Source organism: Nestor notabilis, unplaced genomic scaffold (assembly GCF_000696875.1).
Source record: "Nestor notabilis isolate BGI_N333 unplaced genomic scaffold, ASM69687v1 scaffold2606, whole genome shotgun sequence".
In the NCBI taxonomy this organism is placed as follows: domain Eukaryota; kingdom Metazoa; phylum Chordata; class Aves; order Psittaciformes; family Psittacidae; genus Nestor; species Nestor notabilis.
The window spans coordinates 12,110-31,777 of NW_009932164.1; the positions used below are offsets into that span (position 1 = coordinate 12,110).

The 19,668-nt window shown below is 41.1% G+C and overlaps 1 protein-coding gene across 2 annotated transcripts in view; it reads right to left on the bottom strand.

Moving 5' to 3' along the window:
- FAM120A (family with sequence similarity 120A) overlaps positions 1 to 19,668 on the bottom strand; it is a 47,711-nt gene that overhangs the window by 9,566 nt on the left and 18,477 nt on the right. For both annotated transcript variants that reach the window (XM_010016226.1, XM_010016227.1), the window contains exons 8-14: positions 17,576 to 17,800; positions 14,054 to 14,228; positions 8,576 to 8,825; positions 7,263 to 7,377; positions 3,029 to 3,238; positions 1,513 to 1,696; positions 442 to 579 (exon numbers count right to left, since the gene is read on the bottom strand). In XM_010016226.1, the coding sequence (XP_010014528.1) occupies positions 442 to 579; positions 1,513 to 1,696; positions 3,029 to 3,238; positions 7,263 to 7,377; positions 8,576 to 8,825; positions 14,054 to 14,228; positions 17,576 to 17,800 (1,297 nt within the window). The remainder of the gene's footprint in view (positions 1 to 441; positions 580 to 1,512; positions 1,697 to 3,028; positions 3,239 to 7,262; positions 7,378 to 8,575; positions 8,826 to 14,053; positions 14,229 to 17,575; positions 17,801 to 19,668) is intronic.

Sequence of the window (19,668 nt, forward strand, 5' to 3'; positions counted from 1 at the left end):
GTTCAGCAGTAACAATGCAGTCAGTCATTTCTATGTTGGGTTGCTTTTGCAAATTGCTCAACTGATCCCAATTTTAGAAAGTAACTGTTGAATGGTTGGACTTGATCTTAAAGGTCTTTTCCAACCTAGTTGATTCTATGATGATATAGTCAAGCGAAGTTCAGCTGATGACAGATCTTGAGACAGAGGGTCCCAGTGGGTTTTGCAGTTACCCTGTGCTGGGAGGAGGGTTTCTAGGCATGGGAGAGGCTGGTGCTGAGGGGGCTTGCGGCAGGGACCTGGGAGAGCAGAGCGGACAGCAGCCCAGGCAGGCTCTAGAGGGAGAGCTGAGAGTTAGGGAGGAAGGGAGACCAGCAGTCAGTAGGAAAGCCTCAGACCAAACCGTAAAGTGAAGGAAGCTGTTGCCAGAAGCTCTAAGAAAAGGGTTTTGGGTATAATTACCGCCCTGAAACTTGCTAGTCCTGTTGCTGTCATTGCCAGAGAAGGCTCCGGAGTGTCCTGCCGCTGCCGCCACCCGGAAGGCCCGGTAAGCGCCTGTGGCTACTGTTTCCCCATAAGGGCCTCCAAAGCCATAGACTCCTGTTAGACCCAGGGTAAAGAAAGACAGGGGAAAATCTGTGAGGGGGCAAAGGCATCTGGGAAGGCCACGAGCAGAGACGCTGCTGCCTCCTTCCACTCTTCTGGAGTCAGCGGGGAGGGCTGCACGCCTGCAGGCAATGCTGCATGAGAGCAAGCCCAGGGAGCCCTGGCCAAAGGTGTCCTGCTGCCCTAGCGAGCACGGGGTCTCTTATGCAAAGAGCAGGCCTTCAGTGTGGGTTTGGAACTCAAATACCAACTTCTATGGCATAATAAGCACTTTAAAGGCTTCTGAAAATTTTTTGGTGATTAGGTCCAACGGCTACAGTTGTGGCACCCCAAGAATGTCTGACTCCCAATATTCAGTATCAATTCACCTATGGGCCTTGATACCAGGGAGATTTTGAGAAAGGGAATGATTCTAGAAACAGCCTGGAATAGTTGTATCAGCATTTACACTCAAAGGTGCCAACAGCTAAATGACTGTAGCAAAATGCAGAGGGGTAGGGAGGATGAAAGGTTGCCTTCAACCCTGTTAAACAGTATCCATAAATTTAGGCATTCTTAATATTTATAAATATAGACTTTTAAAACAATATACAGTGCAAATAAGAGCCTTTTCGTATCATCCGGTGTTGGTTCATTTCTCTTTTTTCTATTTTATAGAACAGAGGTAAAAATATTTTGATCTGGCACAGTTACTAAAAATCCTGATGGAAATACTCAGCAATACAACACATTCCATATTACTAGGCTATGGCTAATAAGAGCAACAACAAAATACAGTGACTGGTACGTAACAACACATGCCAACCACTCGCTTTAATGTATTTTTCCTATGAAATTGAACAGGTAAATCAGTTCCCAGTTTTGGGAATGTGAAAGACAAGGTAATGCTTCACACCCACATGTTCTGCATTGCTGTCAATCACTTACCAGCAAAGCCTCTCCCCCTGCCCTGAGGTGGTGGGACTGGCCCAAAGTGTCGAGGATACATAGAAGCTGGATAGAAAGGCATGGCAGGTGGAGGTGGGAAAGGGAGAGGATGGTTCTGCCTGGAGAAATTTAATCCTTCTAGGATGCTCTGACGCATCTTTTCAACCTTGGCTGCCTGCTCAGCCTAGGAATAAAGAGGTCACAAAGAGATGTTAAAATTCTGATTTCAGTTGTATAAAGCTACATTTACATAAAAAATTCAAAACAAGCAAAAGAACAGAAGAGTAGAAAACTACTGCTAACAGCTTCCACAAAGCTAGCTAGAAAATTACAGTAATCTGTCTTACATACCCACTAATATTTCAATGATTTTCAAATTGTTCATAAGAGAATCTTTATATATATGGGTAGCGAGTCTAAATACAGAGACTGTTTAGAAGTCAGTAACACAGAAACAGTTTACAAATTTAAAAAGGGGTTTCCAGAAAGGAACTGAGAAACTTCTGTCTATAGTCTCCTGAACACTTAATTCAACCCTTTAAGCAGAACAATCATCAAAAACCTGGACTGCAAACCCAGTCTGTGTGAACAGGCTCAAGTACACCTGGAGGCTGACAAGCCTGTGAGGGGCCACAGCCATCATCAGTATTTCATCTATAATCACTTTCTTTGAGTTGGAAACAAGAAATAAGATGTTTTGTTACTATTTCATACCTCCCAAAAAGTCAAATAAATAAAAAATAAATAGATAATTCAGTAAACTGTTGCTTTTTTATCAGTTTCCTGTTTTTATAGTTAGATATAACTTTGCATGACTAGGACTCAACAAAGAACTAATTCGTTTGTATTTTAAGACGGTCATAAGAAATGTGAAAAAAGGACCATAAGGATGACGCTCTGTAAAGTATGTTAGAAACCACGAATCTCTTTTCACTGTAAAACCACTGCAATGTGTAGTCCTTTGTGACAGTCCCACTGGCTTCACCCAGAAAGACAGTGCTTGAACAAAGTAGCAGAGAAAGTCTGCAGCTCAGTGGTTCATTACATCACAATTGCATTCACCTTTTAATCTCCAGAGAGGAAAACATGAAATTTAAGTGTATGTCAGTTTACTTTTTCCAAATCTACCAAAATACCATCTCAATCATCAGCAGGAGATAGGAGAAGAGTAAACAACAGAGCAGAAAAGTACCTATTAGCCATTCACCTCCTATTTCTCTTTTAAAAGAGAAGTTTGAGATGGCGCTTAATACCTATTTCACTTTTAAAAGAGAAATAGGTGTTACGTGCTCAAGGCCAGGTTGGACGGGGCTTGGAGCAACCTGCTCTAGTGGAAGGTGCCCCTGCCCTTGGCAGGGAGTTGGAACTGGATGAGCTTTAAGGTCCCTTCCCACCAAACCGGTCTGGGTTTCTAAGAAAAGTGGAGATGATACATTAAGCAATGACACAACAACCACACCTAATACTTCTGAAAATGTGGCACACTTGATACTGTCACGCTTCTGAATGTACCCACCTGACCATCACAGAGGTCAATGAGCGGAACTTTCTCCCGGCTTGCTTTGATGAGCTTGGTCTGGAATAATTTTCCATCAAAATACATCCACGGACAGCAGTGCTCCCATGGAATTGGCTGTCCACAAGCATCATTTGCAAAAAGTGCCATATCAACCCCGCTCATAAATAGAGCAGACAGCTGAATTCCTCGTGGGTCGAGATTCTCAATCTGTCCAAAGAATGTAGTAAGATCATAGTGAGATGGATTCAGAGTTATTCCAATAGTTACATTATTTTCAGAACTATTAAAAAACAAAGGGATTTTAAAAGGTCCTCCAGGCTCTTCACATGTAATTGCCAACTGGACTAGAAGAACGTACCAGAATCTACTGCCTGTACATGCACAACTGCAATGCTCAGAAAGGCTGGTATTCCCATCCGTCTACTTAATGTGAGATAAATCCAAACCCTTTTCTCAAAAACAAAGCACAGGAAATCACTTCTAATATTTTAATGCTTTAATAAATTCATTATCAAGAAGTCAGTGAAAAGTTTTTAATCAGATACTCATCTTTCATTTCTGGCCCGTGGTGTCTAACCCATGCAAAAGGCATACTTTAGTTGCATTAGGATCATTGATCAATCTGAAGTACAGTTTTCCAAACAATTCCAAAGTATGTTATAGCAAGGAAAAGCTTCAAAGACACTTACAGGAAATCAGCAGTAGAAAATGTCATTAAAATTTACTGCAAATAACCTTATGCTTATGAGATTTTCTGTAGAAAGTTTCAGGAATGAGCTCCATGTTAGCATTCCATTTTTCTTCCCATGTAGCACATTTCCAAGTCCTTTATAATGGATTTTCTATTAACTTCATTCAAGATTTGACATCTCTCATTAATGAAGTAACGTTCATGCATACAACAGCTTTATTTAGGATGCAGGGTAGACATATAAAGGTAGAATTAAACAGTGAGTAACAGCTGGTGGTGGAAGCAAAAAGGATTTGTTTGCAGCAAATACGTTTTTAGCTCTGGCATAAGAAAATATCACTACTGGTGTCCTCTAAAATACTCCTGAAAATACCAGCCCTTTCTTGGGAACATTTTCAAGACCTTGGTATTAAATTTTAAAATTAAACTACATTACCTTCCTTAAGCATAAGCAACCTTTAAGATCCAAAAGACTATCCAGACCGATCTGCAGATATGCAGCTGGGTTCAAACTCAGCTGCTCTTTCTGTCTGATTTCACAAAAAGAAGCAGCAGCTGCACCATATGAAGACAGTAACAACATTACATGAAACATCACATCTTTCAGCTAACCAACATATATTATGGAAATGATCCATATGACTCTTCATGTAGGATTTAAAAATAAAACTTGGAGAACAATTTCTATTAAGCAACAATCCAGCGTGTGCTGTTTATCACTTGCCTTGTCTCTGACCTTCATTTTGTGTTGCAATAGAAAAAGTATTTTCTCTGGGAATTCCTTTCTCAGACCTCTAAGCAATGTTCAGTGGGGTTTCCTCCTCTCTGCATTGCATCTTAAGATAGGCGAAACTTTGGTAACTCTGGGTAACCTTTGCTCTATCTCCACCCCTAGATGATGTTTGTTGTGTTGTGTTTTGCGTATGGACACTGAAGACTCAGTGGTTGATACACTACTGTTCTTGATGCATCCTACAAAAGCCTTGCCTACAAATGTCATGTGAATTTTCACCTATACCCACAGGTACAACTACTCAACTTCAGGAGAGCTTGGAGTCTTGAACCATGCTCTCATAGCTCTCATCAGACTTTACAAGGCTCTCTGCTATATTCCACCAAGTTCAACGTTTGTCACCTCAGATCAGCTACGTACATTTCTTCTGAACATACACAATAACTAATTCCTTTGGCAGAAGTTGGTCACATGCTTTCCTGAAGACAAAGTATTGCTCTTCATGCAAACAATTATCATCATCTTTGGACCAGGATCTGTGGGGTTCTGAAAGACCCAGTAAGCACATAGGGCTTCCGGCACCCAAGTCTAGTAAATACCTTGAAAAGTAGCTCCAGCAAACACCTGAATGATTCTCCTGATGGACAGGATCTACATTTAGGCTGCTTTTAAGGAATAAGCCCCAAAAAGTTCTTAAAAATACTGTTTTCAGGAGCCTAAGAGACTTCTAATCCATGTCAGCAGGCATCCAGTCCCAAGTGCTGAAGCAAACAAGCAGTCTCATCAGGTGTTCATTATAGCTGTCTCCACCCTGTGTTTCTTCACATCTTTTTCATCCATGAGGGAAAGGCCAAATGTCTTCCTGTTGGATTTATCATTTTTGCTGTTGGCATTCATTCTTTGGTATATGGAATGAGGATTCTGTTCTGCCAGCTCTGCCATTACAGTTGCTAATACGTGAATTCTCTCCTTCCTGTGTGACAAGTTCAAATAAGATTCTAAAGTGGACTCAGTTGTTTTCTTCCCCTTACTTTTATTAGTTCTTCTATGGATAAGTGCAGGGCTTCCATGAGCAGCTCGATTTGGTTTATAGGGGCTACACAAAACCTGGAGAGGGGCTTTGGACAAGGAATGGAGGGACAGGACAAGGGGAATGGCTTTAACCTGCCAGGGGGAGATTGAGATGAGCTCTGAGGCAGAAGCTCTTCCCTGTGAGGGTGCTGAGGTGCTGGCACAGGGTGCCCAGAGAAGCTGTGGCTGCCTCATCCCTGGCAGTGTTCAAAGCCAGATTGTACACAGGGGCTTGAAGCAACCTGCTCTAGTGGAAGGTGTCCCTGCCTGTGACAGGGGGTTGGAACTGGATGAGCTTTAAGGTCCTTTCCAACCCAAACCATTCCATCATTTTATGATTTATAGATAGATGTTTTACAGATAGAACCTTGCCAGGATGCTACATGCATCCCAGATTGTGCTCATCACTCACAGAAGAGAAATAATCACTTGCTGGCTTTCAGAATGCTCATACAGATGTGGTATCACTGTCAAAATATTCCTTACAAAAGCCTAAGAGCTGAAATCCTTGTAAGCTTCATTACAGTTTCTCACTGTTTTTGCCTGTGCCCCTCTGCAGTATGCATCTGTGAATATGAACAAACTTGGGAAACCAGTACCACCTCCTTGCTGATCTAACTCAGGACAGCACAAATGCAGGCACTGCCGGGAGCAGACCCTCCTGACTTCAATCCTACGGTACCTGAAAGCCAATCTGAAATGACTTCTTCAACATGAAGCTGCATGATGAAGCTGTAATCAGCATCTCACCATGTTGATCATCAAAGCTGGCAGATGTATCACTTCCCGTTGTGCATTCCCTATACATCCTAATACTTCCCACAGCTTCCACTTATCAAATTATTTGGTTTAACATACATTACGTAGAAAAAAGTATCTAAAATTATTTCCACTCAGAGAAATATTTGATTAAATAAAAACTAAGGACTAAGCTCTACCATTTTATTCAGAGAACTTATGAAGCAGGCTCTCAACAAATTCTGAAGAGCAAACAAGGTAAAAGCAAAAGCCAAATTGTGCATATTTTAGCTCAAAGCTAGAAGAGGAAATTTCACTGTAAGTATATGAAGGCTGAATGGAGAAATCCCCCGGAGTAAGATGCTGCTGCACAGATTGACAGGCATCCTGCATTTGCAGTAAGGATACCACACTACACAACTCTCTCTTACCTAGCAGTGTTTACTTCAGATAATACTACTGTATTAGAAATAGCAGAAACTTTTAGATCTTAACTTTTAAAGTCCTCAAAATAATTCTATGATTCTATGAGTATTAATAAACTATTTTCTCCTTTTTCTCCTTCATTTTTCCATTGAAGATCATGCGAGTGTCCATTTCTACACTTAGCAGTAAAACTCTTTTGAATGCTGAATCATGAAAAATGACCCAGGTTAGTATTTAAAAACAGACACACAAGGAAGAAAGCTTTTCTTTTTCCTTTTTTTTTTTTTAATCTTTTCAATGGAAACACATTTGTTTCCAACTTCCAAGAGAGAATTATTTAAGGAATTGTAAGAAAAGGTTTTGCAGCACAGAGTATGCTTAAGGTTTTAGTTACTGCAGTGAGGCAAAAGCAATTATCAATCTTTGCAACAGTTTAAAATACTAAGACTAATATTCTGGAAAGTACAGGTAATTATGCAAGGCTTTTAGCGAGACAGGCATGCACACATCACTCACTTGAGTTAACAGCATGGATCATCTGGGAAGAAATATCTTATATACTTCAGAATTACCTTGAGTTCCTGAAGCTGGTCAGGTTCATAGAGCTTTGGAGACAATGCTTGGGCAAGAAAAGCATCAAGTTCCTGGCGACGAAGTATACGAACCCCCGGCCATTGTACCATATACCTACAGAGGAAGCCCAGAATTACTCAGAAGCTTCCTTTAATAGGATCAGAAGTCACAAGAATGCAACAATAAAACATCTTTTTTGTTGTCTAGACTTGAACAGTTCAAAAGAAAGATCAAAACACTAAAGAGATTTGAAGTTTGAATTTGTTTAAATTCATATGGAAGGGGAGCTACTGGCTGTGGATCGATTTGCAAACCCTGCTTCTGCAGGGGAAGGGAAGGACAGGCCACCAAAATAGAATTTAAAACATAAGTGGATTCTAAAAATAAGGTAATAGAAAGATTGTCTTTATAAACCCAACAATTTATATATGCCATATGTCACAGGAGAGAAACATGATGTGTAATGAAATGAGGAGCTCTGCTTTTTAAGATAGCCATTGGACTATTTGTGGTATACTTGCTATTCTATAAGGAGAAAAAGAATGACTTTTAGTGCTCAAAAGGCAAGACAAAGTTCCACAGAACTGAAGACAAATATATATTTATCACTGTCAAAAATGTCTTGAAGTTTTTCCATGTGGAACATGCTAAACTTAGATTCTGCCAGATTTATAAGCTAGTTGTACTGAAATAATCATCCCTTTCCCGAAAAGTAAGCATCTCTCAATGCCTCAGTCAATTTTCTATCTGAGAATCAAAGAGGTAACTATTTTGGACCTTGTGACTTTCCCTTTGAAAAGCTGAACTATAGAATTAATACTTCAACTGTTGCTTATCATCATTTCAAGTAGAGGAACAATTCTAACCCAGGGAACCCAACACACCACAGGCAAAGTAGCATTCCTGTGAACTTGGCATCTGGATGAGCTGCTAGGCAGCTGTTCTCTCTAAGAACTCTCTCATTTGCTTTACAACTTCACCAACACATCCTCCGAGACCTCAAAGGTTATTTTTCAGTAAGTTGAAGCCTAGTTACTCTAGGGTAAACTAACACAAATGCTACAAGGGCCTCTTCGCAACCCAGGGCTTTTTTTCCTCCTCTCTTCAGTCCTCTAGAGACTGAAACAGCAAATGTTGAGCACACAGCATTCTTTAAAGACTCACAGCAGCAATGTTCTAAAACCAAAGCAAACCCTTTCTCCTACTGATGTTGCAAATATGAATTAATACTTTCTATATTCATGCTTTAATACAAAGCTAAGTACGTCAAAGAGATGACCCTTCCTGCATTCTGCTTTAACATAACACTGACCTTAGTACACAGCAGAGCACCATAAGATGAGTGGGCACATTAGTTGGATTGAGCATTGCTGGTGTATCTGATCTCATACAGGCCAAAAACGCCCTCATTCTTCGGTTCTTGTCTTCCACTGCTTTTCCCAGCCACAACTTCTTCAGGTTGGGACAGGTCCATTCCCTGAATGCGAGTGCTTCCACCAGCTCAGGGGTTTGAGGAGACTTTCCTTTGTAAGCAGCCCATTCTTTAATTATCACTGGTGAAACTGCAAAGTAGCAACAGTGGAAAGAAAACATTCAGAGTTAAAAAGCAGCATTTGTACAACTTTGTACACAACAGATTTCCATCCAAATAGCATCACTTCCAAATACACAACATAAAGGAACTACATCTATTTTTCTAAAACAAGCAGCAGAATTTGAAATTGATCAAAAACCTACAGTGACAAATTAAAAGAATACATAAATACAGATAAGATTGTTGGACAGGGCTTGAAGAAACCTGCTCTAGTGGAAGGTGTCCCTGCCCATGGCAGGGGGTTGGAACTGTATGAGCTTTAAGGTCCCTTCCAACACAAACCAGGCTGGGGTTCTGTTTTCTGTGAAGAGGTCAGTATTTTTGTGTCTCCTAAGCTCCCTTTCAGCCACACCAAAGACTCTTCAACTCTCGAGTGCTACTAGATCACCTCCTTTTTTATGTGGAAAGGCAACTGAAATGGAACACAAGCTTAAAAACAAAAGAAGTCAACACTGGAAAATGATCCCTTTGGCCTTGGAATGACCCCAGCTTTGACCAGCTCAGAATTTGTCTGCACCCTTCTTAACTCAGAGCCCAGTTATGTGGTGTGGAAAGATTCAGGCAGCTTGTTAGTGAAGCCTCAGATTACAGCCCATCAAGATCCGCTGCAGGAGCACAGATCTGCTCCTGCTGCTCGAAACGCCCTGCTATGGACCGAACGGAGTCCGGCTGGTGCCAGGGCAGCCCTTACACAGCTTCCTCCAGCAGCCACAGCTCGGCCTTACAAATCATTTCACAGTCAGGAGCAGGCAAACCACGGCACAGGTGATGGTAAGGATTACAGAAGAACCTCCTGAACATCCCAAAGCACTCTCATGCTTTTCTGGAACAAAACTAGCCTAGCATTATAGGTGCATTTCCTATAGCTCAGAGCAAGTTTTACAAAGATAACATGCAGCAATGAAGTAAATATTCTGATATATTTAGTGGGTAGCCTCACTACAAAACCATGTTCTATTTTGGTTGCTACCAGTATTTGTTATGCTTCACCAGCCAGCAGAGCTGCTTTGGTAGCTGTGCAGTTCATCACACTGGTTTTCACCTCTTGTTCAGGCCTGGGACAGCAAACATGAACAATAAAAGGATGGATTCTTTCTTTGTAGGCTTTCAAAGACTTGTTTAATTGCTTTAGGTTAGAAGCCAGAGACACTTTTGGACCAAAACTTGTCAGCTCTCTCAGGAAACAGATGGAAAAACAGCGCAGAACAGTTTCATCTGTTAGCAGTAAAGAAACCCCAACCCCTTGACAATGGACATAAAATAGCTGTTTGTGTTTTGGCATTCTTTTTTCTTTCCTTCAACCCCATTTGACAATGGAGCTGATATTGAAGGCCCTCCAGAGGCAAGCAGCTGCACACACCACATGCACATCACATTTAAGCCCCCTCAGCTGACAAACTCCTCTGCTTCTAAGCTCCTGCAGCAGCAGAAGACAGCAATTAAACTGAGCTGCACCCAACACAAAGATTTCACTGTTGTTTCTTTCACATAGTTCAATACAAAGACCTCAAGCTTAGAAGAAGGGAGTATTTTCTATCTCTGTTTTCTATCTGCAATTCCATGTTTCCACGTTCAAACCCGGTTCAAAGTTTTTAAGCTGGGAATGACAACTTCCATGACCAACAAGGTTCAGGCTGCAGGAAGACACCTCAGTTTGCTCTCAAAATGTACCCTCTACAGTAACGTGCTACCTGCAGAGGCCACGCTGGAGATCCAGCCTGGCCTCAAAGTTCTGTGAAGTAATGGTTATTATGGGACAGGTAACCATGCTTCTCACAGAATGGTTTGATATGAAGGTCCCTCCAGCGGGCTGGCAGAGTGTGCCCTCTCTGAATGGGGGGGATGAGGAATTACAGGTGTACCTGTAGCACTGCTCATCCAAATTTAGCATTTAATGTAGCAGATGAATCCAGGACTTGTCCATATCCACTGATTTCTCCAGGGCGCTTCTTACACCTTTGACAACCCTGTACTGGGACTGCTGCCAAACACACCTCTTCCTCAGTCAGCTGCTGAGGATCTCTGTCCTCAGAGGAATGTTTTTTGTTTTCCCTCCAGGACTTCCATTTGGAATAAGCAATGTCTGCCCTGAAGACTACAACAAACACTGATCCAAGTGTGTGCAGACACATCACAGTGTAATTACACTGGGTTTTACACAAAAATTCCTCCTGCTGCTGATCAGATCTGAATACTCAAAGTAGCCTAAGCAACTGCTCTGAACATTACCCTCATGACATTTTAAGGTCAACCCAAGTACAAAGGGTCAGCATCAATCTGTATTAGAGTAATAACCTGCTTGATACACATGTGAATGCTGTTACAGGCTCTACAGTCATTAGCAACAGCATCCTGCATGCTGAAGCTGTCTGTTAGAGCCCTTGTGGCTAACTGCACCTCAGATGGTTTTGGTGTTCTCTTGGCATTTTTTCATGAACTGAACATGAGGTGTCAGGTATCCAGTACCACCAAAAGATGAGCTAGCTAATGCAGATTAATCAAGGCTCATTTTTAACCTTATAATCTTTACTGACAGCCCAGCTTGAGCTAAGCTTGATTCTGCAGCAGGGCTACTGCCCAAAAGACACAGCTTTCCTTTTGGCAGAGCTGAATACACCCTTGATGGAGAACAGCACATGACAAGGTGGCAAGGCTTAAAATAACACACCTCTGGATCCAACCAGGAGTCATGACAGCCTGAACAAATGTGCATTTTCCCACAGAGTGGAAAGGGCAGATGGTTTCAGCTGCACATACGTATTTACCAGAACATGGGCAATAGCCTGTTTCAGAGCTTCGAAAAAAGAGCAAGTCAGGCACGCGGTTCTTCCCTCTCCTCAGAAGGAAGGACAGTGCAGCCAATGCTGTGCCCGTGGCAGCAAAAGCACAATCAAGTTTGTGATTCAGCTCTTCATACCCTCTGGGAGCAGACATAAATGAGGACATGGACAGCATAGGCATTAGCAGATAATTATCACTGAAGAACTTCTTCCAACAGATCTATTATTTCTCATTGGCTTTTCCACTATGTAAAAAATAATGATTTAAAAGACAGGAACTCACCTATTCTACAAAAGATCCATTATCCTGCTGTCTATATATTTAGTAATAATACTCATGTCAGTTTATTATATAGTTTTCACAGCCTCCTATAACCCTTGCATACAATATACTTGCAAATTATACATGCCCAATTATTATGTTGCCAGTGTTATGGTGTGTAGAATAAAGATGACAGTGGTTTAGATACTAATATATTCATTCTCTTTCTACGTAAATCTTAGGGACAATATAAATTTCTGTAGAAATTAATTTCTTAATTCTGTTAACATCTCTCAATTCTTCAGTTTTCTCATCTTTATTCCTGTGCTTCAGAACTCAGTCATTTTAGAGAGCAGCAGAAAAAAACCCATCAAATCAAGACACTGAAGGAGAATCAGCATCACTGGGTAATTCCAGCCAGGGTCCTCTGCAGTAAGCATGGGCTTACAGTGTGACCAACTGAGCCGAGAAATCTGCTCTTGCCACTGAAGACACTATTCTCTTGATGCACTGAGTCTTGCCCAACCTGCCCAATTCCTGCTACTGAGTATGAGAGGTGACAAAAATAAATGTGCTCCTGCAACATCACCCTTCCAAATCACATGTCTGCATCTTATTTCAAACCCATCTTCACCAGCACTGTTAACTCTGCAGTGAAGCAACTAACTTCTGGGCAGACATTCAGGTTTATTTTCCTATTTTTTAAGAGCATGGTCAGTGCTAGGACTGAAGTAGGTCAGGAGCTGAATGTGTCCTGCAGCAAGACTTGCCAGAGCTCCTGCAGCTAAACCAAGTCAGTAGGAGTGCTCTTAGCATTCATTGAGAATAAACCTCTGAAAAGCAGTATAAGTGAAAACAGAGCTGATAAAGGCTTCCCCAGTAGCCTACAGAAAACATGCTAGGTTTACAAGATAAAAACATTCTGAAACCAGAAGCAGAACTTCAGCACTCAGCCACCATTATAAATTTTGCAGCACGCTTTTAAAGACAGGAGTTGAATGAGGATAAATGTATACTACAAATAACATCACTACTTGAATCCTGAAATAACCTTGTAACCTGAAATACTACTATGTTTTGTGAGTAATAATTAAGAATTTTGTGACAATACATGTGCTGGGATATTGTTCAAGCAAGGTAAATATTAATTCCCACAAAATAACTGGCCAATATAAAGTTTTTCAATCATCATTGGAAGACTATCCTCTCCACCATGAATGTGGAGAAAATATTCCACAAGTAAAAATGGGAAGAGAAAAGGGAATGGGCAAAGTTTACAACTGATCCTTATTTTTACCCCCTTTACACATGAAGACTGTAAATGATGCTTTCACACATTCTATATCTCCAATTCTTAAATTCAGTCTAGTGGCAGCAGACTCCTATATATAAATAATGCTGCTGCTGCTGCCATTCTCTTAATGCTTTAGCATTCCTTTAACCTTTATAAGATGCTACTGCAAAGTTCAATCACTTCTTTGTATGCATTTCATTATACACTCTAGAATGAGGAGGTTGAATTTTCTGGAATACAGAAGACTTAAAAAGACAACTACCAGATTAATGTGCAGATTAACATGCATCTAAACCAGCAAAGTATCTTTTCATAAGTCTGTCTGTAGAAGTTCAGTCTCTCTTCCCCCAGGTCTACCTTTACCTTGACTACACCTGACCTCTGTGGATGCTAAATAGGCCAATACCTGAAGGACACTAGAGACGTGCCAATCACCCTGAAGTGCACATTTGGGAAGATAGGGTAAGATAACACATGCAAAAAAAGAAATAAAAAATCCTATGCATATGCACAGAAGTTTTCTACAACCCAGCTCTGCAACGTGCTTTGAATGTTACATCTCAAGCTGACATTACTTGTTGCAAGCCCGACAAGCAGCTTGAGCAGATGTCTTAAAAAACAGCCCCCAGAGCTTGCTTAGAAATGGTAACACTTCAGGTTCTTCAACTACAACAGGATATAAAATTTCACATCATAATAGCTTTTCCTATTATCCGTGTGATCAAATAAGCCATAAATTCCTCCAGCATTAGCTACACAGATGAAATCTCAGCAGCTATTCTCAGTCAAATCACAGCACAAATGGATATGAAAACGTAGCAAAGGGAAGAGAAATAAAGAAGGGATTTTACAGTACATACATTCTGGTGGAAGTCTGTTCTTCCTAAAAGCAAGTCTTTCGGTTTTCTTTCTGCTTTCTGCCAAACTAAACAGGACTCCGTAAACATACTGACGAACTGGCCTATAAAGGAGAGCAGCAGGAGGCAGGTCTTTGTTGGCTTCATCTTCTATAGAAACAGCAATTTTGATTTCACCCTGTTGCATGAAAGAAAGCAGAAAAAGATGACATGTTAAGAGTGCACAGGAAGCACTGAGGTATGCATGGTAACCAAATCAGCTCTACTATAAATCCCACCTAGTCAATAAAAACATGATTCAGCAATAAGATGGATCTTAGGCACATGAAGGTAACACCAACAGAGGATTTCCATGCACCCTACTTGTTTTCCTCTAGTAAGTCCCCAGGCTCTGACCATTCTTGTTGCTTTCTTCTTTTTCCTCTTCATCTCACACATCTTATTTTCCCTTTTGCCTGGACTTTCTGTAGCTGAAGATTACCTAAATAGTGAGCTTCAAAGGTGGATACTTTGAAGAGTGAAGTAGCGCACTGTGCTTTTACACAGCCAAAGCCCATCTGAAGCTGATCTAGATTTCACAGCTTCATGCTGTCTAAGAACCCCTGTTTGGAGCAGAGATTTAAAACAGCATTGGGGACTTGCTGGAAAAAACATGAGAAGACCTGGTCAAAAGATTATAGCTGGGTTTGAATGTGCACAAGGAAAGCTTCAGCATTTTATACTTTTCTGGAAAAAAGCATGAGAGAACCCTCCAACATTCTCTCTCAAAACAGCAGCAACATTCTGTTTTCTGTCTGCACTTCCAACCATGTTAAGATTTTCTTGGAAAATGACTGACCTCACTGCATCACTCCCAGGTGTCAGCCTTCATTCCAGCACTCTCAAGCACTGCCCCATTTTGCTATTTTCATTTAACCCACATCCCGCATTTAAACTGTCCCACCAGTGAATACTGTAGGTAACACCCTGGAGTGATTACATGAGGGTATTGTCAGGTTGAACTCTTGACAACACTACATTAGGTGTAAGATTATGTCTAAAAGGTGTCTCTCTCTACGTAACAGCAACATGAAGTGGAACACTTCTACACGCCAGTTACTAAAGAATCCCATAATTATTCAATGAGATACCTGTCGGTGTACTCATGCTGTACTTTAGTTCCCCTGTGCATACTTGTTCAAAAGCATTTCAGATACTGAGGGAAGAAAAACAGTCTTAAAGTAGTGCTAATTTATTTTTTTATGCAGCCATCTCTAGATTGACTTTTTTTCTCTGTTGGGAGAGGGTTTCCCAAATGCAGGCATTTCATTCATTTCCTCCCATTGTGTGATATGATACACCAAGTTGGGTGGGAGTGTTGATCTGCTGAAGGATTGGAAGCTCTGCAAAGGGATCTGGACAGGCTGGATCCATGGGCTGTGTATGAGGTTCAAGAAGGCAAAGCACTGGGTCCTGCACTTGAGCCACAACAACCCCATGGAACACTCGAGGCTTGGGAAGAGTGGCTGGAAACTGTTCATGGAAAAGGACCTAGGGGTGCTGACTGACAGAGCCAAACATAAGCAGCTTGTGTCCTGAAGCCAAGAAGGCCAAGAGCATCCTGGCCCTGTATCAGAAATAGTGTGGCAGCAGGGCCAGGGCAGCGACTGCCCCCCTGTACTGGGCACCTCAAATCCTGTGTTCAGTTCTGGGCCCCTCACTGCAAGAGAGACACTGAGGTGCTGGAGCGGGGCCAGAGAAGGGCAACAGAGCTGGTGCAGGGCCTGGAACACAAGTGTGATGAGGAACGGCTGAGGGACCTGGGGGGGTTTAGTGTGGAGAAGAGAAGGCTCAGGGGGGACCTTATTGCTCTCTGCAACTGCCTGACAGGAGGATGGAGCCAGGAAAGGGCTGGTTTCTGCTCCCAAGAACAACTGACAGGACAAGAGGAAATGGCCTGAAGCTGTGCCAGGGAAAGTTTAGGATGGATATTAGGAAAAAATTTCATTACCAAAAGGGCTGTCAACCATTGCAACAGGCTGCCCAGGGCAGTAGTGGAGTCACCGTCCCTGGAGGTATTTAAAAGACATGTAAATGCAGATGTGGCAATTAGGAACATGGCTTAGTGGTGGGCTTGGAAGTGCTGGGTTTACAGTTGGACTCAATGAGGTCAAGGTCTTTTCCAATCTAAATGAGTCTATGATTAAACATCAAGTAGTATTTAAATGTACTAAGAATATTTGGCTATGCACAGTGTGAAACTCAAATGGGATCAATAGTCTTCATACACCTTTTGATTCTTCTCCACTTTGATAAAGAAACGTAAGAACACGACAATGCTGCATGGTGCAAAATACACACAGGAAAACAGGAAATCCAAACATCAACCTTGATGCAGAAAAACTTTTCTTTTTATGGATTTCAGATCTCCACTACAGTGGGGATTATTATTGTCCTGAAGCAGATTGTTGAGATCTGGCATGTGGTTGAGAATGGCATGTGGACAGTGCCATTTTGCTAAATGCTGTGCAAATATGTACATTGAATGGGCTTGACATATGAGAATCAGGACTAAGGTGTTTTGATCACTGAAGAGGAAGGAAGAAGATTAAAGTTGTCTCATTCAGGGACTCATCTGTTTGCACTTAAAAGGAACAATGAACTTGGGTCTTTTGAGACTAGACTGAGTCAAATACAGAGGTGTGCAGGAACACGACTACTCTGGCTCCTTCCCGGCTCTACACAAAACCGACTTCAGCAGCCCCCAGACACACTGGGGAAGGTTACAACTGCCTACTTCTGTGAGACGCTCTCCCAATGCTTTTCAAGGTGTCCTCATGTGACCATTAAGATTTATTTTTACTGGACACATTGAGCAGAGTCCTAGGCTGTGTGAAAACACTTGCAGCTTACCCACGATCTGAAGGCTAGCACATAATATAGCCAAAAACCAACAAAATAAGCCATCAGAAACATTCTGCCAAACTAAAATTAACAAAAATTCAGAACATCATCAAGTTTCTCTATAATTACATTCCAGGATTATACAAAAGGAAATTTCTCCATAGCTGCTATGTTTCAATCAGGGCTAGCTACCAGGGATGGGAGAGATCAGGTTGTGAGGGAAAACAATCTAAGTGGTTTTGAACACTGAAAATAGAAAAGACTTGGCACAGACACCAGAGCACATACACAGGAGTTCTCAGATGGAAACAAACTCTGTACAAACACACACACATGTATTAGATATATCTGCATATCTGAATATATGCAGATATTTTTGTATCTCTACACACATAGATAAATAAAAAAGCTATTAATTTTGTAAGTAAACACTTCTGGTAAGTCATCTATTTACTGGAAAAACGTACCAGACAGATCAGTGGTTAGAAAACAGCAAAAAGATTGTTAGCAGCACTAAAAATGGACCCAAACTCAAAAGCATGAAAAGTGATGTATATTTATGATACTCTTCAGCCAGAAAAGCAAGTGCAATTATCTTTACAGAATCATTATTTCACAATACCTGACTTTTAAATGTCATACCTTGGTTAGGACATGGAAGATGTAAGGATACATTAACCCCTTCTTATGCCTGTGTTCTGCCACTCTTAATACTTCAGGTGCTACAGGAGGTAATGGAGGGGTAGTAATATCCATATGGTTTCTGGTGGGCATTGACAACAGGCATGGGATTTGTGGATTACTGGTTTGATTCCCTTTGACATCGGCTGCCTGACTTCCTGAAGAAGCACTAGAGGAACCTTCTGCCTGTAATAGAACATACAAAATCAAGTGCTTTTGAACATGTACAGAAACATGCCAGGAGATAAGCCAAGAGAAACTGCAAGTTTCCTTCTTCTCCCATAATGAGAATAGTAAGTCTTCCAATCATGTTGTACTAGTGTGTAGAATACATTACCCAAAGCTGGCTACAAGATTTCCGAAAAATGTAAGCTTTCAGCCACTGTTTGCTGAATAGATAAATAACATTAACAGCAACAGGAATTATCATCTTTAATTTTTAATTACACAATGCAGAAAGGGGACTGACTTAAATGTGAATAACATTGTATCTACAGTATTTCCAAGATACTACCAACTACATGGGTTAACGGACAGTCAACAAGCCTATAATTTGTCTAGACTTCCATTTACACATCCCTTCTCAGTTTGCATTTCAAATAGAAGCAGGAAAAACTACACCTTTCTATTTAAAGACATTTATAGATATTTTATTATTATAGACTATATGAAGTCAGAAGTCTTGTAAACGTGTTGGTTTTTCTAATATAAAATTCTTTCGTCTGAGATGATGACTGTAAGAGAAAATGGCACCATATTCTTACTGCACCATTAACGTGGCATTTTATTCTCTAGAAATGTAGCTCACAAATTTATCAGGAAAAATGCCAAAATTATACTATAAACTACCTGGTGAATAAGCGTTTTGAAAGCATTTATGTTGTATTGCTCACAAATACTACCAAATAGTTAATTCCTAAAAATCCTTGTCTTCAAAACGGAAAGCTGTTTTTACCTTCAGAGTTCATACTAGTTTCATGCCTATAAACTATGAAAGTAATATTAAAAACTTTGAGACTGGAGTTTCATGTATTCTCTTGATGATACATCATGCATGAGTAAAAAACCTGGAACCAAAATGGCCCAAGCCATGAAATCCCACAGAACAAGGCATATAAAAACCAGACCCAAACAAGCTCAGCTTGTTCACTCCTCTGAAAAATACAAACCTGCATGTAAAAACCTAAACACACACACCCCTTCCAAAAACTTTCTAGAGAAAGGTCTGTATTAATAAAAACATGCTAAACCAAATATCAAAGGGGCAACATTATTTCAGATGACATTTTAGGCACACAGTCAAAGAGGATGTTATTGCAAGAATATATTTTATATATTTTAGAGCTGGTAATCTAGATTTTTATTTATAAAAATGAAAATACATAGAAAAAATGGTTAAAACCTGTAAAACAGAACACTTCTAACACCACATACTAATACAGAATGATTTATAAAACATGAGCTATCACAGCTCTATTAATTCTGTATTATATTATCAAATACGTGTAAGTTTAAAGATTTTTGTCCCTGTCTTCTACTACCCCAACAACTCGAAGTCAGTGATACTGGACCCCAAAGAGAAGTTTACAGACTGCTGACTACTGAGGGCACAGAGTAAAGATGACGAAACCCCAACTGACAGCAATGCTTTCCCTGTTTGCCAGGTTGTCCTGGAGCTACTCCAGTGATAATCATAGAATCCCAGACTGATTTGGGATGGAAGGGACCTTAAAGCTCATCCAGCTCCAACTCCCTGCCATGGGCAGGGATACCTTCCACTAGAGCAGGTTGCTCCAAGCCCCTGTGTCCAACCTGGCCTTGAACACTGCCAGGGATGGAGCAGCCACAGCTTCTCTGGGCACCCTGTGCCAGCGCCTCAGCACCCTCACAGGGAAGAGCTTCTGCCCAAGAGCTCACCTCAGTCTCCCCTCTGGCAGGTTAAAGCCATTCCCCTTGTCCTGTCCCTACAGGCCCATGTCAAAATCTCCAGATCTAGTCAGCCCCCATTAGGTATTGGAAGAATATTGTTATTCAAACACCTAAGCTGAGAAGCT